Source organism: Argopecten irradians, chromosome 14, assembly GCF_041381155.1.
Source record: "Argopecten irradians isolate NY chromosome 14, Ai_NY, whole genome shotgun sequence".
Lineage (NCBI taxonomy): Eukaryota > Metazoa > Mollusca > Bivalvia > Pectinida > Pectinidae > Argopecten > Argopecten irradians.
The window spans coordinates 17,006,155-17,031,184 of record NC_091147.1 but is presented as its reverse complement, the minus strand read 5'-3'; the positions used below and the strand labels follow the sequence as shown (position 1 = coordinate 17,031,184).

Sequence of the window (25,030 nt, the reverse complement as noted above, 5' to 3'; positions counted from 1 at the left end):
ATCTCATACATTTGTTAATCAAAATCTGCAAACTACATATAAGAAAACTTCTTACATAAATCATATATATTGCTAAACAGGGAGACTGATAGCTGAGTATACCTATTACAGCGGTGCTACCCCAACTGAGAACGATGGGTGTATATAAACCCCTACCTCTCTACCGCTGACTTGTATCAATGTATTGAATGAGTGTACAGTAGCCGTGTTATTTATAGACCAGTACTTTCGCCAAATCCACAGGTAAATCACGGTGGCTCTGGCTACATTAGTTGTACCACCACTTCTACGAGTTACACTTTAATATTTCAATAAACACAATCGTAATTGTTACAAATACAATACCGTAAAAACTTGTGTAACTTACACACCAGTGTACTTTACACATGTATTTTTCTAGGGCTGAAAATGCTGAAAAAAATCTACTATCAGTATATTTTGGGCATTTAAATTTTTTTTGGGAAAACGATGCCCGGGTAAACACAAAATCGATGTTATAAAGCCTAAAGGTAATAATTTCAATGCAAAAAATTCATAATAAATGCCCGACAAATTGCACAAAGAAGTGTTGTATTTAGAAGAAATAACATAATATAGTTGCATTGTGTTTGTTTTCTTTTATTGGCCACCGTAACTGAAACAGTGAAATATCTGATGGCTAATTATATATAACAGTACGGTTAAAAATGCCACTTACCTTGTAGCTTGTTAGTTTTGCAGTAATATTATTGCAAACCACTTATTGAAAATCCTAAATTTAATTCAGTTTAGACCTCATCTTATAAATCCCACATGTGTTTTGACTTTTTCACACGGCCTGCAGTCGGGACATGGAACAGTATGGCAGTTCCCTACGTAATGAGTATTGCTAGATTTATAAGGAGTTTCATGTGCAATTTTACTAGAAAAATGAAGATTTGTTAAAATATCTAAAATAAAGACATACTAGTCAAGTGAATGTTGATGAAATTTGAAGAATATTTGTTTTGTTTTTAAGTAGATACAGACGCATTGTTGATGATATACAGATCGGTTAAGCTAACTAGCCATTCATTCACAGCCTTTACTTCAACAAACCTGGAATCATCTTTCTAAAAAACACATTGATGTCGTTACTGTCCATGCTTGCTAATAACAAGACCGAATCATCTGAAAACCTGATGGTTTTTGTTTTCAAATGTTAACCCCATATAAACTTTCAGTTTCGTTCAACTGGATGAGAGGCCCAAGCGTAGCATCCAGTACTAAGTTACCTGAGGATTTGCTGACAGTACTCGAGTCTATAAATAACACGGCTAAAGTACACTCACTCAATACATCAATACAAATCAGCGGTAGGGGTTTATATACACGCGTTGTTCTCAGTTGGGGTAGCACCGCTATAAATAATGATAAAATTGGGAATTATGGGAGAATCTCACCTGTTCAAGTTGATGGAGACATCCAATCAACTTGCTGACTAGAGCACACAATGAGGGAATGGTTTCTAGGTTAAAGTTTGTTTCCTTCACGTACAAAACATCAGGGGCCTGTAAAACATAAAAACAAAATCTTTGTACAAAAAGTCAAAGTCTGTTTAACATAAAACAAATTATTGAACTAGATACTAGTCAGAAAATTTCATACATGATGCCAAGTCGTGCTGTAAACCAACTGTCTTTGATGTGTAGGATTCCATGATAAGAATTTTTTTCAAGTTAGCTTTTTACGTTCGATTATAATTATAGCCTGGATGAGGTACATTGGAAGTGGAAGCAGTATGATAAGCAATTGAATACAATATAAGGAAAATGAATCACAAGGATTGTATAGGTATACTTACAGGACAGTTAAGGAATACATGGAGGAAGCGCCTAATCCTAACATCACGAGGAACTTCTCCTGTGGTCGAGGTGAGATACTGAAGGAACTTTTGTACAAGCCCACTATGGATGATTTCAAATGGAGACACATCATTCTCTTTCATGATCTGAGCTATAGCCTTCAGGCAGTCAATGCCAGAATCCTCCTGTAAAAGAAATTCTCTGTTTACATGCATGACCTCATCGGTAGGATGATATGAACAGTTGTGATCTCTGTTACTGTAAACATACATATTCTAGCAGTGATCTTCATTAATAACACTTTTCATCAGAAATGATGTGCTAAAATATGATTTTGCTAATTATATACTTTTCGTGTCTGTGTTATTTTTGTGATCTATCCATCTTTAGACTTTTAGCTATATAGTTTATATACATGTATTAACAAACTTTATGCGAGTGGAAATTTTTCTTGGTGAAAAGGCCTTCCCATATTTAGTGAAAATTACCTCCTCATGTAAATTTCCACATCTGCAGTATCTACATGTTTATATAGCTAAGATAGTGATCGGTACATTCCTCATTGTGCTTTTGAACTTGTTCAGAATGCTTTTGTGCTAAAATTTGATTGTGACAAAATAATTCTGTTTACAGTATGCCAACCTATATCTAATCAAGTCAATGACCCTATGTTGTGTATCATGATAGGATTAAAATACAGTCAGTTAACAGGTATGTGATTGATCCTATCACCATAGGGAGGAAATATCTTGACTAATGAGAGAAAACCTTCACTAGTGTTTAAAAAGGTCATGTTATAATGTTTCAGATCACATGATTTCATGTTATAATGTTTCAGATCACATGATTTCATGTTTAATATAATGTTTCAGATCACATGATTTTTCATAAATATTGTTCAATTAGAGGAAATCCTCTGATAGAGGAAAAACACATCCTGGGTTATAGACATTTAGGGATTGATTATGTCTGGTTTGTTTGAGTTCCTTACCTCAGCAGACAGGTTTTCTGTAGCAGTACACAGCCGGTTAAGGACATTTAGTGCTGGGTGACTGCTTCCTTGGCTTTCAGAGTTAAAGTACTGATCAAGGAAACGAATTGCTGCAAACAGGAATCAATTATCAATGTTGCTTAAAAGACACAAAATAACATAACAATATCTCTGTACACCTAAGCATAAAGAGTACAACAAACATATTTACTACATCAGCACAGTGTCCACACAGTTCAAATAAAAACATTTCTATTGTTAAATATGTGTTTTCATATAATAATACAGTATAACATATTTAAATCGGATGTTATCTGGATCAGCATATTTGATCATGAATATAGACAGGTTTCCATATAATACAGATTTAAATTACTATAATTAAGAAGGAAAATGCTATACAATAAAGCTGAAATAGACAGGGTTAAGGACTACCACAGTACATTACAATCAATCTAAATGATAGATTATCCACCAGATGAATTCTTGGTCTCTCACCTTGTTCCTTAATCCAGGTCTTCACCTTCTCTTTGTTACCAGAGCTGGAAATGCTCATTTGCTTTTGGACACTCAAATCCTACAAGCAACAAAGCAAATCAGCTAAAAGAAACTTTCAAAACTAAATATCTTCAGAGATAAATACATCTAAATATATTCCAAGAATGAAATGTCAGTAAAAATACTACAGTAAGACTTACATATCTTCATATTAGTAAAAATTACAGTAAGACTTACATATCTTCATATTACTGTAATCCAACTTATTTTCATGTGCGATTAAATTTTGCATATTTTAGGCAACAATAAGAACTCACAAAAATAAATTGGTGCAAAGATGTTTAAATTTCAGGAACAAGAAAAAATAAATTTTTGATGTCAAGTGCAAAATTAAACTCTGCAAAAATGCTGATAGGTCTGAAAAAGAGGAATTAAATTGTTGCGTAAATAAGTTGAAGTTGTTGAGGTCATTTCCTTTATGGTAATTTATTATTAGAATCTTACATTTCTAGAGAAGCTTGCGAGTCCCCTCGGCTGCCCTGTCTTAGACAAGCCACCTTTGGGTAGTGAAGGCCTATCAGAGCTTGTAGAACTTTTGCCCCAGCTACGAGGGTTCAGACTCGGAAGGAAGGACATCTTAGAACTCGCCCCACTGGACTTCCCTTCTTTACCTTTGAAGAAATATTCAAATATAAATATTTTTAATAACTTGAAAGAGACATTAAGGAAGTGTTTGCATCCTTGAGTTATCAATTAATATGTTTTGGTAAAGGACCTTAAGTCTCTTCCAATTATGAATATATTTGATTCTATTACCAGGGTATCTTTTGGATGTTAATTTGTTTAAATTTTGCTCAATTTAGCCATACATAATGTATCATGATCCAATTCCTCAAGCTCTTTGGAGTGATGATCATGTAATTCATAATGTATGTTAACATTTGGCAACTGAAGGTTTCTGTGATGTTTCATGGAAATATTTTACTTGTTCTGAGAATAAGATGAAAATGTATTATTTTCAGAATCCAGACAGACAATGAATCAGGGAAGACAAATATGATATGAATTAAAGGGATGAATAGTCGGGCAAAGAAAACCAGTCTAAATGCGTCCCTTTGACCTCCAAAAGTTCTCACATATTAATACGACGGTCAAGTTCTGCTTAGTTTCCCAGTTTCTGACCATTAAAGGTAAAGAGAAAAGTTGAAACAGCATTGAAAGCGAGGCTGCGTGGAAATTTAACCACGGACATAGTGAGCCGGGAGGACGTTTTAGAATTCCATAAACTTTAAATCAATTTCTTCGTACGCAGACAGATTTTGAGGAGAGATTTTATTTTTCCATTTCATAAGAAATTACATACTGGATTTCACAGACACCATTTTTACCGACTTTAACCATCCTTGCCCGACCTGTTCACTTTAACATCTTGTGATGTCTCGGTATTAAACCTAAAAGATTTATTTTCACTCACAATGCTCCTCCAATAAAATTTATCTTGACAATCAACTATTAACACATAATGCTCCTCAAGATCTTAGCAAACCTTTGACAACATAGACAAAGTTGGAAATGCAAATACTTTTGAAAATGAAATTACTGGCAGCTTTTGTCCTACTAGAGCTCCGACTTGATGTAGGGGTGGTGGTTTTGGTGGCCAGATCTGTAGGTAAGTCCTCCGCAGAACTACGTCCTTTACGTCCTAGTGACCGTTTAGGTGGTTTCTTTCTTTTCAGCACATCACTAATTCTCCTATAAGTCATATAAATATATAAAGAAAACTTTATCCATTTTTAAACAAGAATGACACCTAGAGCAAAGAATCATCAACAAGTATTTTATCTTCAATTTTAGGAAATTATTTTATGATTCAGACTTGTCACACACAGGAAATCTGGAATATGAACAAACAAAAGAATATGCAAGTTTCATGATATATAAATATATATAATATAAATGATTGTGATATCAGAAATTTTTTGTCAAAATATGACGTCACAATCACTGGAAGGTGGGAGTAATCCATGGCATATAGTACTCACTCACATCATTTTGGTATATCAAAATCGACATCCAAATGTATTGCCACATTCATAATATCTTGCAACAGGAACAATAAAGATCAATGTAGATACACTGACATGTCCACTTACATTTGTGGTGGACTACTGCATTGGTCTTCCCCTGGGGAATGGATTGCAGCCCCTCCCAGGTCATGTGAGCTCAGACCAGCATCTCTACCCCCAAGGGACTCAGAACTGTGGGAAATACTGCTACCAGACCCCACTGTACTTGAGCTGCTCAAACTACTAAGGGAACTGGAGACAGAGCCGGCCCCTGAGGGTTGATTCTCTGGGGGGCAGGGTGGTTTAACAGGTGACACAGCCAATGGGTCAGACTCGGCCAGCTTCTTTATTTGGTGCATCACACCTACAAATGTTTTATAAGTAATCTCTGCAGAAAATTTACTTTTGCATCCAACTCAGAAACAGGAATATAATGTTTCTGTCTAAAGAAAATATGTGATACTATTGTGTAACTTTTGCACTAAACAAAATTTTCTAAATGATAAAACATTTTCAGAATATTCTACTGCTTTGTCTAATCATTGTAGCTTCTTTTTGCATTGTGACAATAGATACTGCTAAAAGCAATTCTCTTTACTTATATCTGAATATTTAATACTTCTCATCTCAAGCGACAATTGGGAAATGAACAAAAGGTATTATTAACACAAGCACTCTCCCTTAAACATGAAAAGCTTAAAACAACTTAAGGTTTCTACATTTTATAAATGTTGACTGAAAATTCCCAAAGCATATTGTCAAAGTCTCACCTTCTCTTCTGAAGAATACACTGAAAATGTCAGGCAATTTCTGCATGAGAATGTCGGCCATTTGAATGGCTCCAACCACTACTTTCAGATCCTGGGAAGCCATCATAGCTGCTATGTGGCTACAACACAAACATCAGGCTCAGATTAGAGTGGGAATCACATATTTCTGAACATTTAAGACTAAATATTTGTTCATGTTTTATGTTCTAGTAACAGCAGGGATCATTGGTGGAGGAGTAAAGGAAATCTGATTGAAAATGATTGAGATAGAATAACAAACACCTTTATACTTGAAAATCGTAAAAAAGTTTCTTGTAAAAAGACAAAACTATATAATGGACATTTTAATGTTGCAAGTGTTGATATATTACCTGTATTTCCTCAATGTAAAAGCATGACGGAAGCTGCCACTTTCAAAGACTTTCATAGTAATAACAATCATTATGATTTCATTGTTTCTTCGTAAAATTTAGTATGAGGAATGGAATAAGTTATGTGGGATTGTCTTTGTATGCAGTAGCAGTCCATATAATAATTATAAATACCTTGAGACAGGTTGAGTTTTCAGGATTTCTTTCAATAAGTCAGCATCAGCATAAAATATCATCCTTAGCAACGTCTGTAGACATTTGTGTCTCACTGTAGGACCAGCCTGTAAAACAATATATACATTTAATGAGCACCTGGTTTTACACTATGAACTTAATCAATAGTAAATTATATATGGGGTGTTTTTTAATAAATCACAAAGAGTAGAAATACTTGCCATTAAATGTACAATCTAGTTCCAACATAGGCTAGGACTCACTGAATCAAATCATGAAATTGAATGTGTAGGAAGAACGTACCATGCAGTAGTTAAGCCTAACAAGTATAAAACTGTACAAATTCTGATTGATCCTTCTAGTATTCTATATTCATTATATTCAATGTACATCTCTTGTTATTTCTTTTATTTTTTCTTCCTACTTTCGCTATCTCTTATTTACTTCATTATCTAATCGAATCAATCAAAACTTACGGAAGAGCTGTACACTTCATAGAGAACAGCAAACAGCGTTTGGATAAACGCAGAGGCCAATGCCATGTCTTCTTTTAGTATCTCGGCGCGTGAGTCACATCGTTCAATGTTAGGGTCCGAGGGCGAGGAAGAAACAGAGGATGTAGAAGAGGAGGAGGAAGAGGTCAGAGATGTAGCTGTAAATATGAAAATAATATCATTACTATAAAAATATTACAAATGATTTTCTGTTTTTTTGAAATTTCTGTATGAACTGCTCTAGCCTTTTCTTAGGTTAAAGATTTTTTTCTTTTCTTTTTTCAGCTGATTATGACACCACTATGTACAATCATATGGTGAAATTTCATATTATCTTTTTCCTTCTTATTTGGAATTTTTAACTTGACCTTGCAGAATACCATACTGAATTTTGAGTATTTTATTGGCCCTGGATGAAATTTTCCCTTGATACTTAAATACTTGCATAACATTAAGTTTGCCCCCACACACTTAAATACTTGCATAACATTAAGTTTGCCCCACACACCAAAGTTTCTGAGTAAACAAGGTTTTAACTTTATCATATTCACAAATGTCCTACACAAAATTTATAAGGACTACTTACCAGGGGCTGGTTGGGAAGTAGGTACAAAAGGGTTGACCTTTCTCTGAACGGGTCTGGCTGTACCTGTGTCCTCGTTAATCTGTTGCATAGAATTGAAGTCAAGTGTGTAGGCTCGGCCCATAGTCGACAGACTCACCTCATCTTCACTAGCCATGTGAGCAGCCTAAAAATAAAGTATACATCAGCTCTGTGACATATGGAGGTTCACAGATATTTTGTATTTCTATAGGCTACTAAACTCAATTTTTTGTTAATAGATTGTCTTCATGGACAGTCTTGACTAATTGTTTTGAAAAAACTTTCAGTACACAACAGTTCTTGTTCCCCTTCACCCCATGCATGTTTCCAAATTTGCAAATGAAAGCTCTAAACAATTTTAAAAATTTTACTACAAACCAGAGCAAGAGCTGTTCCATTCCAAATCGGTTGTTTGTGGCCATTTTGGTTACACATTCCATTCATGAGCTCTATGACATGTAGCGATTTAAAGGATTACCTCTATTTCCCAATATTGGCCCGACCCCTATGCCCGCTGGGGGTCAGAGCACCAATATTTATACAAGTTACTGTTCCCCGTCCACCAAGGATGTTTGTGGCTAATTTTTGGTTTACATTCATTCAGAACTCTATGTTTTGTAGCAGTTTTAAAGGATTTACCTCTATTTACTATTGGGCCCGCCCCCTCCTGCCCCCTGGGGTCCAGAGTCAAATTTACACAAGTTCTGTTCCCCTTCCCCAAGGTTGTTTGTGGCCGATTTTGGTTACATTCATGTAGAAGATACTCTTATTACAAGTAGCCGATTTAAATGGATTTCTCTTTTTCCCCTATTGGGCCCCGACCCTACATAGCCCCGGGGGTCCAGAGCCCACATAAATGTATACAAGTTCGGTCCCTTCCACCAAAGATGTATTGTGGCCTAATTTGGTTACAATTCATTCAGAGCTCTATGACATAAGAAGCGAATTTTAAAGGATTTACACTTAAGTACCCTATTGGGCCCTGCACCTCCTGCACACCGGGGGATGATGTGAGCCAATATTTATACAAGTTATGTTCCCCTTATCCCCAAAGGATGTTTTGTGGCAAATATTTAGTTACATTACATTACTGAAATCTGTGCTAGTAGCGATTTAAGGATTTACCTCTATTTGCCCCTATTGGGGCTCTGCCCCTCCTGCACTACGGGGGACCAGAGCCATAAAACTTTTTTACAATGTTACTGTTCCTTCCCCATAGGATGTTGTTGGCTATAATTTGTTGGTTCATTCCATCAGATACTCTAGACAAGTGAGTGATTCAAAGGATTTACCTCTATTTCCCCCTATTGGGGCCCAGCCCTCTGCCCCTGGGGGATCAGAGCCGAATATTTATACTACGTTTGTTCCCCTTCCCCCAAGGATGTATTGTGGCCAAATTTGGTTACAACTTCATTGTAGAGCTCTTAAGACATAAGTAGATGATTTATTGGTTTGACCTCTATTTTCCCTTTTGGGGTCCCAGCCTCACTGCCCCAGGGGGCGTCAGACTTAAAAAGGACCCAATTATACTAGGTCTGTTTCCACCCTCCACCAAGGATGTTCGGCGGCCAAATTTGGTTACATTCCATTCAGAACTATCTATGACTAGTAGCGATATTAAAGGATTTACCTCTTATTTCCCTATGGGCCCCGCCCCTTCCATGACCCCTGGGGGACCAGAGTCAAAATTTATACAAAGTTCTGTTCCCACTTCCACCCAAGGATGTTTGTGGCAGAATTTGGTTACCAATTAATGTAGAACTATATTACTAGTAGCGATTAAAGGTTTTACCTCTATTTCCCCTATTGGGCTCTGTCCCTCTGCCCCGGGGGTCAGAGCCAAATTTTTACTTGTTCTGTTCCCCTTCCCCAAGGATGGTTTGTGCCAAATTTAGTTTACATTCCAATTCAGAATCTCTTCGACAAGTAGCGGATTTTAAAGGATTTACTCTTTTTCCCCTATTGGGAACCCACCCTCTCTGCCAACGGGGATGAGAGCCAAAAATTATACAAGTTCTGTTCCCCTTCACACAAGGATGTTTTTGGCCAAGTTGGGTTACATTCCATTACAGAAACTACTATGCTCTTAGTAGCGATATATTAGGATTTACCTCTATTTCCACTTTTGGGCCTCGCCCCTCCTGCCACCAGGGACCAGAGTCAAAATTTATTCAAGTTCTGTTCCAATTTCACCCCAAGGATGTTTGTGGCCGACATATTTGGTTTTACAATTCATGTAGAAACTTCTGACTTCGTCAGCGATTGTTAAAAAAGGGATTTACCTCTATTTCCCCTATTGCGGGCCACGCCCCTCCTGCCCCCGGGGACTGTGCCAATAAATTTTATCAAGTCTCTGTTTCCCCTTCCTCAAAGGATGTTTGTGGCCAAATTTGGGTACATTCCATTCAGAGCTCTATGACAGTAGTCACGATATAAAGGATTTACCTCTATACCCCTATTGGGACCCGCCCCACCTCCTGCCCCCGGGGGGTTCAGAGGCCAAAATTTAATACTAGGTCTGTTCCACGTTCCACTCATGGATGTTTGTGGCACTTATTTGGTTATCATTACCTTTCAGGACTCTCTTTGATTTGTAGCGAGTATAAGGATTTACCTTATTTACCCATATTGGGCTCGCCCTGACTGCCCCCGGGGGATCAGAGCCAATATTTAATACAAGTTCGGTTACCCCTTCCCTACGGATCGTTTGTGGCCCAAACATTCCTTGAGAAACTATAGGATCATAGTAGCGATTTAAGGATTTACTCTATTACCCATCTATTGGGCCCCGCCACCTCCTGCTCCTGGGGGACCAGAGCCAATATTTATACATGTTCACGTTTCCCCTCACCAAGGATGTTTGTGGCACAAATGTTTGGGTTCACAATCTATGCAGAACTCTTATGACTAGTACGCGATTTAATAGGAAAATGTTGAGGGTTGATTGACGGACGGATGACGGACGGACGGACGGACGGACGACGGACGCCGCGCACATGACATAGATCATCCGGCCCTTCGGGACTGGTGAGCTAAAAAAACTTCAACATCTGTATACTTTTAAATTACATAAGCTTCTTTTGAAATTGGATTCCCAGTTGTTTCAGCATGTATTTTTCTGGAAAATTTGTTTGCTACAGATCAGACAATGCTGTTTCACTTCATTTGGTACAATCAAAGGTAGATGCAGTTTTGCAAAGGAAAAAACTCAATTTTATAAATTTTACTACAAAAACAAGACGCTGAAAGTGCTAGTAATGTCATTCAGTCACTTTTAGGCCCCAAACATAACAGCATATACTGTTACAGTACATATATAATGTTCCATGCTGTATTACTTCTATTTAACTCAACATTCCTGCTGTCAGATGGGGAGTAATGCGTGCCAGATGACCGCGGTCATCTCTCACTGCCAAGTGTTGGCCTTAACTGACCGGTGGAACCTGTACATTACAATTGTATCTTAGAGATATTATCCGTCTTTTGGTAGTTTAGGCATAAAGCTCACTGTTAGAGAGACATACTCATGTCTACTTTTATAAGAAAACTAGTATTCACAGTTGAGTGTATAAAATATTATTATATCAATGTATTCAAAGCTGATCCAAGAGAATGATGGCATCAATCCATATTTAAAAATTTGATATCATAATCGCATTGTAAAGAAGTCTTGCATCAAGTTTTGTAATAAGCAACTTCATTGTTAGTAACAGTAAATAACCCAATGAGAGCTCAGACTAGCTGTTAAACCAATGTAAATAACCATGTCATTCAAACATTATCAATAGTATATAATTGTCATTTCTTCATTTTAATTTCTCAACATATAATATACATTAGAAAATACCATGTCATACAATCCATTTAGATTCTCAACATAAAACAATAGAAAATACCATGTTCATTCATCATTTTAAAGTATCAGTATAAAACAAAGTAAATTACCATGTCTTTCATCATTTTAGATTCTCAACATAAAACAATAGAAAATACCATGTCATTCATCATTTTAGATTCTCAACATAAAACAATAGAAAATACCATGTCATTCATCATTTTAGATTCTTCATATAAAACAATAGAAAATACCATGTCATTCATCATTTTTGATTTCTCAACATAAAACAATAGAAAAATACCATGTTCATTCATCAATTTAAATTCTCAACATAAAACAATAGAAAATACCATGTCATTCATCATTTTAGATTCCTCAATACATAAAACTCAATAAAAATAGAAAATACCATGTCATTCATCATTTTAGATTCTCAACATAAAACAATAGAAAATACCATGTCATTCATCATTTTAAATTCTCAACATAAAACAATAGAAAATACCATGTCATTCATCATTTAGATTCTCAACATAAAACAATAGAAAATACCATGTCATTCATTCATTTTTAGATTCTCAAAATAAAACAATAGAAAATACCATGTCATTATCATTTTAGATTCTCAACATAAAACATAGTAGAAAATACCATGTCATTCATCATTTTAATTCTCAACATAAATCAATAGAACATACCATGTCATTCATCATTTTATTCTCAACATAAAACATTTGAAAATTCCATGTCTCATTTTACAACATAAAACAATAGAAAATTCCATGTCATTCATCATTTTAAATTTCTCAACATAAAACAATAGAATAATACCATGTCATTCATCATTTTAGATTCTCAACATAAAACAATAGAAAATACCATGTCATTCATCATTTTAGATTCTCAACATAAAACAATAGAAAATACCATGTCATTCATCATTTTAGATTCTCAACATAAAACAATAGAAAATACCATGTCATTCATCATTTTAAATTCTCAACATAAAACAATAGAAAATACCATGTCATTCATCATTTTAAATTCTCAACATAAAACAATAGAAAATACCATGTTCATTCATCATTTTTCTCAAAATAAAACAATAGAAAATACCATGTCATTCATCATTTTAGATTCTCAACATAAAACAATAGAAAATACCATGTTCATTCATCATTTTAAATTCTCAACATAAAACAATAGAAAATACCATGTCATTCATCATTTTAGATTCTCAACATAAAACAATAGAAAATACCATGTCATTCATCATTTTAGATTCTCAACATAAAACAATAGAAAATACCATGTCATTCATCAAAATTCTCAACATAAAACAATAGAAAATACCATGTCATTCATCATTTTAGATTCTCAACATAAAACAATAGAAAATACCATGTCATTCATCATTTTAGATTCTCAACATAAAACAATAGAAAATACCATGTCATTCATCATTTTAGATTCTCAACATAAAACAATAGAAAATACCATGTCATTCATCATTTTAGATTCTCAATTCTCAACATAAAACAATAGAAAATAGAAATACATGTCATTCATCATTTTAATTCTCAACATATAAAACAATAGAAAATACCATGTCATTCATCATTTTAAATTCTCAACATAAAACAATAGAAAATACCATGTCATTCATCATTTTAAATTCTCAACATAAAAACAATAGAAAATACCATGTCATTCATCATTTTAGATTCTCAACATAAAACAATAGAAAATACCATGTCATTCATCATTTTAGATTCTCAACATAAAACAATAGAAAATACCATGTCATTCATCATTTTAGATTCTCAACATAAAACAATAGAAAATACCATGTCATTCATCATTTTAAATTCTCAACATAAAACAATAGAAAATACCATGTCATTCATCATTTTAAATTCTCAACATAAAACAATAGAAAATACCATTTTAGATTCTCAACATAAAACAATAGAAAATACCATGTCATTCATCATTTTAGATTCTCAACATAAAACAATAGAAAATACCATGTCATTCATCATTTTAGATTCTCAACATAAAACAATAGAAAATACCATGTCATTCATCATTTTAGATTCTCAACATAAAACAATAGAAAATACCATGTCATTCATCATTTTAGATTCTCAACATAAAACAATAGAAAATACCATGTCATTCATCATTTTAGATTCTCAACATAAAACAATAGAAAATACCATGTCATTCATCATTTTAGATTCTCAACATAAAACAATAGAAAATACCATGTCATTCATCATTTTAGATTCTCAACATAAAACAATAGAAAATACCATGTCATTCATCATTTTAGATTCTCAACATAAAACAATAGAAAATACCATGTCATTCATCATTTTAAATTCTCAACATAAAACAATAGAAAATACCATGTCATTCATCATTTTAAATTCTCAACATAAAACAATAGAAAATACCATGTCATTCATCATTTTAGATTCTCAACATAAAACAATAGAAAATACCATGTCATTCATCATTTTAGATTCTCAACATAAAACAATAGAAAATACCATGTCATTCATCATTTTAGATTCTCAACATAAAACAATAGAAAATACCATGTCATTCATCATTTTAGATTCTCAACATTGTCAGGTTTGATATAATGTCACTTCATCAAACTGTAGATTATTCATTATTATAAAGAGATCGATACTCAAATAAGAAATTAGTTCCAGATTAGTTAAAAGTTACATTGACTTGCAATGACAGACATGAAAACATCATTATGGGCAAATCAAAACTTATCTCACCTCTATACTTGGACTGGCTTGTTCAGATGTACCCACCAAAAGGTAGCACAAGGTGTCTGCAATTTCTGGAATAAAATCAAGGAGCTTACAGAAATTTGTGTAGGTAACTTCCTGGTATTTTTCACTTGGTTATTCAATTTTACTTCTATTCTATGTACTTGTAGGTGAAAAAGAAATTCACAAACATAAAACAATTGAAATCATGATTTTTCAGAGATGAATTTGAGAACTTGATTCATCTAAGGCCAAACAAAATTAATTCTTAGTTTCTCAGGCCCCGCCGCATCACATTTACCCCCCGCACCAACGTTTTTTATGCGCCATAACTAAAAAATTGAAATCGAGACCGCCGCATCGAACGCACCCCAAATTTCCATTCGAACTCGCCCGAAATTTCCATTCGAAAACGCACCTGGAAATTGGCTCCAATTTTAGTATGCACCTTTCATTTCCGGTAAAAAATGGCTGCCGATGTCAGCATTTGCTCAAAACGGAATGTTTCCTCCCAGGATTATGTATTTTCAACTGGTTTTCTTTGGATATAGTGACGATTGAGATATTTAAAAGCTGTTCTTAAAGACTGAGTAAGAATTTACATTTTCTACACATATTTTCATTGATTTTCATGTCCTTCAAGTGAGAAAAAAATAAAATGTTATCTGCCGCATTTGTTTTCAGAGAAATAAAAAATAAAAAATATTCCCGCTGCCTGCACTGACTTTTTAAAAAAAGTGGCCTGAGAAACTAACAATTAATTTTTTTTGGCCTAAGCTTCAGAACTTTACTTATACTTACTCTGTTTGAGAGAATGAACATTTAATTTAGAACTTACTTTGTTTGAAGAATGAACATAGAACTTACTCTGTTTGAGAAGGAGAACAGCGAGATCGGGACAGCTAGCACACATGACAGACAGCATACGTACAACCATCACAAACGTCCCAGTACTCACAACGGGAGGGCTCACTACCAACTGTGGAAAACAAACATCATAAACTTTATACATAGATTGCACTAAAATCATTTTTATCCGATAACTTTGAATCAAATCCCCCCCCCCAAAAAAAAAACGTTCATGAAGTTAGAAATATCCATATTCCGTTTTTACAGAATTACCTCCCTTGTGAGTAGGTATCCATTGTAATGTCATATTTATTTTGTGAGCGAAACTTACATCATTCTCTCTGAAAAGTATGACAAGACATCACTCCAACACCTGTCTGCAAGGGAAGATAACTCTGTAATATGTATATACCCAACTGACATTGATTGTTGTGACCCTTACCAACTGTTGAATGTTGGTCAGAAGTCCATGCACAGCAATCTCCTTAAGAATCCTCTGGTCACCTTGGAAGTTGTCCACCAGTCGTGAGAAACATAAACAACAGCTTTCAACAGACTTCTTGTCCTGAAAGTATTAGAATTCTCCAATAAATAACATCATAAATTCTATTTCAGATCAGATCACAGAAACCTATAAAGACAGGTAATGCGTTTGTTTAACTTACTTTCATAGGGCATAAGTATGGGAATATGTTAATCAACCAAATATTCCTTCAATACATTATAATGAAAATATCTATCTCTTGTTAATTGCTAGGATGACGAACTATTATAATGACAGTCAGACACCATGGAAACCAAGAGCTGTTTCATGTTTTGGAGGATAGCTCACCACAGAAAACCAAGGTTTTGGTGGGAAACAATTAATTCAACACAATTCTTTACTCCCAAACCTATTTTCATGAGGAGAGTGGTCTAAAGATTTTATAACAAATCAAAGCCTTCAAAGCGACTACTAATGTTGACCTCTACTTCTCCTGGCAAAACTACAAAGACTCTTACCTGGTGTGTAAGTCGAGCACTGAGTAGCGGGAAGGATTCTCTGATCAGGTGGAACTCGTCAGGACTGAGGTTCTGTACACAATTAGCGGTGATGGACAGAGCACTCCTCTGGGCAGACATACTGAAGAAGTCCAGGAAGGTCAGACACGCTGATATACCTCCCTGTAATTAAAGTGTACAATCTAAGTTACTGGAAACATAGGCATTTAATTTGATCTAAGTACTTTATAACATAGAATTTCCTTCTGTAGTAACTTTTATTGCTGTAGTGTTTGTTATTTTATACATCACTGAAATCACAGTCCTATAGGCCAACTATGAATATTTCGACCTACAAAGAAAAGTTCACAAAAATCAGTTAAAATATCTCCCTATAGTAACAGTGTAGAGAGAAGTAACTGGCAAAATACACAATTTACCTCTTGTAAGATATAAAGTTGTCCACTATTTAAACAAGTCTGAAAGTGTTCTTTATGTTAAGAGACAGTATTGTCATGTGCACAACAGGTAGTTTGCTCACACTCAGCAAATGAATATAAACTTCTATATTTAGAATGTGGTAGAATCTGTAGACAGCAATATTTCACTTTAGAATTGACACCAAACCAAAACCTTTTAGGTACTTACAGCCTGTAGGATTGCCTTGCTGTGTCGTCGTGACAACATTTCCAGTGCTGTCAGGGATTGTTCTGCTACGTCCATACACTGGATAGCTCGTAACTGTTGGGAATTACAGGGAACAGGTTTTATACACAAATCACAAAGGTTTATCACATAGTATGAAGAAAATTTAAGTACAAAAGTCAAAAACTTAGGCAAATTACTTTTATGATTTCCAGTCCACCTACATGCAGATTATTGACTTCACACCACAGAATCTAAAATCACTCTTGTATGTTATTAAAAGGGTTACTACGTAGGTCAAAATTTTCACAATTTTAACCCAAAAAGACGAAACTAAATTTCTGGAGGTTTTAAATTTTTGCAATCATAGCCATATCCAGAGAAACCATGAAAATAAAATTCTCGCAAAAATATCTAATTTGATATTTCAGTAGATATAGAAACAGGAATTGGTGTAACAATCCTGATACTATGTTACCTTTTCTAGAAAGACTGGTACAGCGTCTACCACCACAGCAGATGACCGCGGTAAGGCTTCCATCATGTAGGTCAGAGCACGACAGGCATGGTTCATCATGTCAAAGTTGTGTTCCATCTGTAGGAGGGTGATCAAGGCTGGTACGGCCTGTTTTACTGGGAAGCCTGCCAGGGTGTCTTCATTTCCCATCACAAGTAACTACATAATCAGAATAGAAATGAGTAAATATCAAACTGTCATATAGAACTAGAACTAAACTCAAAGGCTAACTTATATCCCCCACCCCAATCCTGCTACCCGTTATATGAGAACATGGCAGCCAAATGCTTTTCCATTATATTTCCATTCCGTAAAGTGACATGGTTACCATGGCAACCAAACTTTTGGCAAAAGAATACCTGCATGCATATTAGCAACATCTAAACAGGGTCATCAATTGAAATTGCTATGAGTTTTGTTGAAATTGGCCCAGTAGTTCAGGAGGAGTAGTCCAGACAAAATTTTTCTATGGATAGACAGACTGAACAGCTGATTCTGTATACCTGATTGCTAGTGATTCTTTACAATATTTTGAATTGACCAATAACTTAGGTTATCATTTACCTGACACATTTCAATAGCTGAAGTAAGCTGTTGGTCCTCATTTCCTGTAGACTGCAGGCCTTGAATCAACTGCTGAGCTTTGCTGACTGTAACAAATACATTAGGATCTTATTAAGAAGTTGGTCATTTTATGAGAATTTTTCGAACTTTGGAGAGATTGATTATGTGATCAAAGTATTTCGTCTTTGCATATGTAGAGTAGAGTTAGCTCCCTTGCGGGTAGTTATTCATTGAGATGTCATTATTTCATGGGTGCAATAATTCATGTCAAATACTCTCTGAAAAATATGACGTTATGCTCTCAAACAAATGATGTCACAATCAATACCAACTCGCAAAGGCAGATAACTCTGTAATGTATAAATATAGAATAATACATTATGTGGATACCTTGTAGACCTTTTATGTTTCAGCAATTTAACATTTGAGATCATAAAATGCGAAAAAGATTTCTTAATAAAAGATCAGCCAAGTGCTTTTTCCTCATTCGGAGCCAACATCTTTAGACTTACTTTGGGATGTTTTTTATGATCAATATATCAAATGAAAGTTTAACTAAAACAAACCCATATTAATGTTAATCTGTATGATAACCGTTGTATGTTTTCAGTTTACATTGTCCATCAATAACAATACACTGAAGGCTCTATGTACATTTTGCTTCTTTGTGTGCCAACAATATCAGGACCATTGATGTGAAATTGTTCTTTATACACAACAAGAACACATATGTATCTATCGCAAAGTCTAAAGGGCCAAGATCCATCGATATTTTAGTATCAATTACACTGAAATCATGAGGAAACCTCATCTTGGACATTCCTGAAAGGTATTGCTATATAAAAGTCTCAAGTTTCAAGAAAAATATTTATATCCACTTACAATAACAAAATCATAATAGTATTTAGATATTAACATTAAATTTGATATTTGATGTAAGGTAGATGAACAGAGTGAATGTCAGAAACATTTGAAGACTGAAAGTATTGTATCCTTAAAGAAAAGCAAGGGACAAGAAAGCATGATGTGGAAGCAAATTTATGTAAATACGGAAAAAAATCAAGGAAAAACCAAAGCTTTGTTCTCAAGAGACAAGTGACACTGATAAAAAGGGAAAAAAATACAGAAATTGAATAAGGTGAGAAAATTCTCCAAAATGATTTATCTTAATATTTCTAGCAAAGTGTATTTCAAATTACCAATTATTAACTGATATTTTTTGCCAGGATTTCGTAGTTGGATTGAAAGTTGTCAGTAAACTTGGATGTGAATTTCAGTTGGAACTGTGGTTATACAAAGTTACCTGCATAAAACTAAACAACAAATAAATGGAACAAGAAAATATTTTCAATGATATCTTAACAAAAACACTTCAAATATCATTTTCACTTTCTTAACTTGTTTGTCCATGTATATTTCCATCAACAATACATCCAGAGTATAAATTATAAATTGCCTATTTGGAGTTCAGAGGGAGATAACTTTGAATGCTTCATATAATTCATAATCTTTTCATGAAAAGACAGATATCTGGAAAGCTTTAATTTCACATCTTAATGCTGTAGTTTTGTCAATAATCTTAAATCTTTTAAAGCTGTTTAACAAAACAACAAACTCTACACATTTTTATCTTTGAGATAAAAACAAAAAACTTAATTAATCGTAAGGCAATAACTTTCATATAAATATTTTTCTGATTTGATACTTAGGACATAAATTACAGTACAAAATTTGATTTGACTGTTCTTTAATATGATATTCCATTACCATATATGAAATAATTTGTCTAATCTCTATGATAATTAAACAATCAAGGGTAAGTATTGTATTCGTGTAACAAAACATCACTCTGTGTATGCTCTGAACAATTTAAACTGAAGATAATTGGACATAGGTATATATAGGTTTTAAAGTAAATATATGCTCTGAATGTTTTAGACTGAAGATAATTGGGCGTGGGTATAAGAGTAAGAAGAGGCCACTCACGATTGCCTCCTCCCATAGTCCTGTGCAGGAGCTGGTGCATTCTGGGACCAAGTGCCCCAAACAGTTGGGAGGGTAGGCCGCGGGCCTCAAGAAGCGCTGGAACCAAACAAACAAAATCAACATAAACACAAAGCTTTAAATAAGGTCAATTAAGCTCACGCAAACTCCACAACATCAAAGCCTAGTGCCAAAGTCAGAAGTTTCTCTTAACCTGAACAGAAATATCCATACTTCTGTTGAAGATAAGATATCTAAAGATATCTCCATCTTACCCAGTGGTAAGGTAAGATATCTCTATCTTACCGACCAGGGCTGGACATGGCAGCCTGCATAGGAGCCATGGCAAAAATACCATGAAGCCATGACAATACTGTGATGATGTCATGCCAACATTGTCACGCATTTATGTCAACAGTTAATATAGCAGAAAACAAACAGGTGAAGAAAAACAATCATTTACTCCCTTGATGGTTAGACAAGGTGAACCTTAACACTTTGGGTAAGATTGTTAAGTTCTCAAATACTCACCCTGCCTTGTATTTGACAACTGAATAATCTTATCCCTCGGGATGAGATTTCCCTGTCTCATCCTCAAAGGGGCAAAATAATCCATTAACATGTAGTGGAACCTTGTCATACTTTCTTACATGGATTCTAGATGTTTAACCAATGTGATCAGAATACTGATTTTCAAATTCAAATCAGGAAGCAATCATGTCCAAAAATATTTGCAGGTAATTTGTATGCCTTGAATCTTTCATCTGTCTCAACAAATGCCTACTTTATCTCCTCTCTCCCCATTTTCCCAACAACTTGTGCACTTATAAAATTTCTTTATATCAAATTACATTAATATGGGAAAACAAGGTTCCAGTATATTAAAGTACTGTAAATCACTTTCTATTTCAAAAGGGATTTATTTTCAAGTATTCTGTCTTTGCATATTACAGAGTTAGCTCCCTTGCGGGTAGGTATCGATTGTTACGTCATTATTTTGTGAGCGCAAGTCTTGTCGTTTCCCCTGAAAAGTATTACATTACGCTTGCAAACACATGACGTCACAATCAATATGCAAATACAAAACTATTTCACAAGGAAAGTTAGTTACAATGTCAAATCGCTTACTTTTGTTTCAATAAGTCAGAAATAACTTATTGACCTATGTCAGTTTTATGGTCATTGTCTGTTCTAGATTGCAAGATTATGCAGTAGAAAATATTTCTGAAAACATAAAGCTCACAAAATAAAATATTCATGAAAACGAAGTGATTTACAGCGCATGTGCAAAAGAAAGAAACAAATGTTAGAGAAAAAAACTTATATTGTTTCAATCCAACACATCAGAATCCTGACAAAGTCTGAATTTCTTCATTTTAAACCACATTTTCTGAGCTAGCACTAGACATTTGATTGTGTGAGATGATAAAATAAACCATAATGATAGTGACACAGTGCCAGAATGACCATACCTTCAGATGACACCTTAGTTCGTTTGTACTTTAAACTCATTTTCTTTAAGGTCCTGGCTGCTTACAATAAAACAAATTCGTGGATAGAAACATGTAACTCATATTCGCTTTATAATAGTTGTTGGTCAGCAGGATGAAATATACTTATTGCTAAGAACACATGAGGTTTTACTTTAATCTATTTTCTTTATGGTTCTGGCTGTTAATTAAGGAATGAAGTCTTGAAACTATCTTTTTGTTTCATGGTCCTAGACGAGCAGGATGAAACAGCTTTATTTGTAACTAATTTTTCTTATATATTCTAGGCATACTACCCTAACAATTTGATGTTCTGGCTGTCAGAAGCAATATAAACGAAATTGATTAATGAAAAACACTTTTACATATAAAAGATCATTTTCTTTACAATCCTGGTTTACTGCACAAATATCTTGATTTTATGTTTTATTTTCAATTTTTTTTTCTTTACAATCCTAGTTGAAAAGAAACTGGAATAAGCCGATTAATGAATGAAAGGTGCAACATAATTGAGAATGTTCTAAATATTCTCTCTAAAACATTTCATATTTATTTCATTAGCATAAAACTATGTATCTTTAATAACCCATCTTTTGACAAATTTCATTTCAAACTGAAAACTTAAAAATCAAAGCAAAGCTATTAAAAATCCCTTTTGCAAGCTTTAAAAACCCTTTTGCAAGCAACATTTCAAGCTTGAAAATACACCTACAAATTGATATTACAAAAAGATGTAAAGGTTTAAACATTAAAAGTCTTGTAATAACTAACAATAAATATGAATATCAACCAATGCAACAAAATGGACTTTTGCTAATATATCCCTGGTTGCGCTTTACTGTTGGTCCAGAAAGAAGTCTGGATATTACCTAATTTTTGTGAGTTATGTTTTCAAATCTAGTGAGATCAGAATAGCAACACAAAAAAAATATTTCAAGGATCATCAAATCAGGGACAACTCCTATAAATAGTTAGAGCTAAGGCTATGGGTTAACTAAAGGCCTATTACCTTTCCGAAGCTGCTTTTAATTTTTAAAATGGGAATGTAAAACAAGATCGATAATTTTGTAGATCCATCAAAGTGATTACTTACCATTAATACTACATTTACCATCACCTTCTGATCAAATTGATTAAAAATAAATTACGTTTATTTTCATAATGCTGGTTGTCTTATGTTTCCTGCCGTCGACCTAAACACTGTGTAGTAGTTGACTATCACTGTGCCAGACCGCAAAACTGTGAAATGACTCCCCACTGTTATCATATATTACGCAGGAAATCTTACATATGTTTGGTGTTGTAACCTCATCTTAAGCCATCGGTATATATTTTCTGATGTCATTTAATGTTTTTAAGAAACCTTTATTTTTTTGCTCCGGAAAGGTAGTGGACCTTTAAGTCACTGGGAGGTGGAAGATGTTTAGACAAGTGTTTGAGGTTAACATTTGGTAGGTGATGTTTTAGAATATAGTGCATCAGATACAGGTAAGCAATTCTATCAAGAAACAGGATCGATGAGGCTGTCAATTAATTATCAATGTTTTATCATTAAGAGAGAGGCAATTCTGTTTTTTAACCTAAAATTAAATTTAGCTGAGGCAAAATGACCTGTGATATGATCAGTTCATGTCCAGCAGGGTGTGGTTACTGTCCAGCAAGGATCTGGCATGCTTTATGCAACTGGTCAGACTGACTTTGAAAACACTTGCATGGACCATGGAGTGAAAACTGACTTGATGCTAAATCTACTTCTGAATCAAAGATTCACTCTATAATAATTAAATACGAGTTTCAAAAGGGCTATTTTACTTTATTTAGAAATTGACAAGCTGGTAACACAGTGAAATAATAGTTTTTATCTTGGGTCATTTCAGAAATGTGGTCTCATTGTTCAATTTAATTGAATTTAATGTCATGAACTTTTTATCAACCACCTTTCCAAATTATCAAATTGAATTAATTTTAATTTTAAATTCAATTTTGAAAACCAACACCTGGACAATTCCCGGGTTGAATACCAGAATTCTCTGAAGTATGAGATACAGGGAATTATCCTACCTTGAAGTCTGCCCATGTCAGCTTCCTCACTCTCACTCTCTGATGTAACTGCTGTGGCGCCACCAGAACTGGAGGCTAAAATTTACAACAATGCCTAATCATTGTTTATACTATAACATTATAAATTTTAAATTCTAACAGTTTAAACGAAAATATGGAAATTATATTGTAAAAGAAATGGTGTAATATCACTGATTTTATTGATAGGTAATTCTTTGCATCATATGAAGATATAAGTAATTTTTTTTACTATAAACCCCTTTATTTTCTTGATGCTAAATATTGTACATATATGCAAAAATAAAGTGCTTTATAGTATATATTTTAAGAGAATCTGTTATTTACCTGCATCTAGCATAATATTTCATTATTAAGTATTTTTTTTTATCATTTGAAGATTTAGAGTTTATTGTAATAATGTTCTTTGCCAATAAATATTCTTCTGTGTTTGTATATTACAGAGTTATCTGCCCTTGCAGGTACATAGCAATTGTGACATCATGTGTTTGGGGGCGTAACATCATACTTTCAGAGAAAATGACATTAACTGTGCCCACAATATAATGGCGACACAATGGACGCTATGCACAAGGGAGTTAACTCTGTATTATGTTAAGATGGAATAAATGATAGATAATCTCTGTGACTTACCTGCGGCTGGGGGCTGAGCACCTTCATCAGTGTTTCGTGGTCTGGCACCATTACCAGTATTGTCCGTGGGATCAGACATTGTACTGGAGTGTGGTTTGGACGTCCCTCGGCTAGTACTACTGTCACCAGGTGGTCCTGGGCGCGATGTGGAGCCTCCCTGGCGCTTTGACAATGATGAGGAACGTCGACCACTGAAACCAAATAATGGTGAGCATTATTGTCTAAAATTCCCCTCAAAAAATAAGAAAGTCAATTCAGAGATTGAGCTATCTAGTATTGGAAATAACATAAATAAATACAGGAATAATGTTTAGCAAAATCGGAAATCAAAACACAGAGAATAGAGAGGGAACCCGAGTACTGACATGATTTATAAAAGGTTTGACAAGCATTATAAATATCTGTTAATTAGAAAAGAAATTGATAAGAAATATCTTTTTATATTTTTATCTCTATTTCACTGACCTGCTGCTGGCACAAGATCCCGTTTTCCTTGCGCGTTTGGTTCGCCGTAAGCTGTCAAGCCCCGGCGACTGATTGTCAAGATTAGATGTAGAAGATTGTTGGGTACTTGAAGTTCCTTTTCCTTTTTTGGTATTGGATTTTTCAATTTTAGCTTTTTTAGCTACTGAAGGTTGTAAGTTCACAGTATGTGAACTTGATTGAACCTGAAAATATAGAGTTCTCATTGCTACATACATTTAGAACTACATGAATATAATAATTTGTCAGTAAAGGGCAAGAATTTATTTTCCACTTTGGACAGGATATTTCAGAAATTTTTATAAGGTCAAACAAGATATTAGCTTGATGTTGCTCTATCAAAGATTTTGAAAGAGATTCTTTAGAACAGGTCTGACATAATGGA

The 25,030-nt window shown here is 34.3% G+C and overlaps 1 protein-coding gene across 1 annotated transcript in view; it reads right to left on the bottom strand.

The window, feature by feature from the left end:
- The window catches only part of LOC138307065 (E3 ubiquitin-protein ligase TRIP12-like), a 44,006-nt gene that overhangs the window by 12,969 nt on the left and 6,007 nt on the right, over positions 1-25,030 (bottom strand). Inside the window, exons 4-25 of the mRNA XM_069247692.1 lie at positions 24,628-24,830; positions 24,163-24,353; positions 23,512-23,586; positions 19,964-20,059; positions 17,978-18,063; positions 17,375-17,572; positions 16,900-16,992; positions 16,273-16,434; positions 15,713-15,835; positions 15,289-15,400; positions 14,428-14,492; positions 7,774-7,936; positions 7,170-7,345; positions 6,694-6,800; positions 6,149-6,267; positions 5,466-5,742; positions 4,913-5,064; positions 3,817-3,983; positions 3,313-3,391; positions 2,815-2,924; positions 1,823-2,008; positions 1,422-1,529 (exon numbers count right to left, since the gene is read on the bottom strand). Of these exons, the coding sequence (XP_069103793.1) occupies positions 1,422-1,529; positions 1,823-2,008; positions 2,815-2,924; positions 3,313-3,391; positions 3,817-3,983; positions 4,913-5,064; positions 5,466-5,742; positions 6,149-6,267; positions 6,694-6,800; positions 7,170-7,345; positions 7,774-7,936; positions 14,428-14,492; positions 15,289-15,400; positions 15,713-15,835; positions 16,273-16,434; positions 16,900-16,992; positions 17,375-17,572; positions 17,978-18,063; positions 19,964-20,059; positions 23,512-23,586; positions 24,163-24,353; positions 24,628-24,830 (3,048 nt within the window). The remainder of the gene's footprint in view (positions 1-1,421; positions 1,530-1,822; positions 2,009-2,814; positions 2,925-3,312; positions 3,392-3,816; positions 3,984-4,912; positions 5,065-5,465; positions 5,743-6,148; positions 6,268-6,693; positions 6,801-7,169; positions 7,346-7,773; positions 7,937-14,427; positions 14,493-15,288; positions 15,401-15,712; positions 15,836-16,272; positions 16,435-16,899; positions 16,993-17,374; positions 17,573-17,977; positions 18,064-19,963; positions 20,060-23,511; positions 23,587-24,162; positions 24,354-24,627; positions 24,831-25,030) is intronic.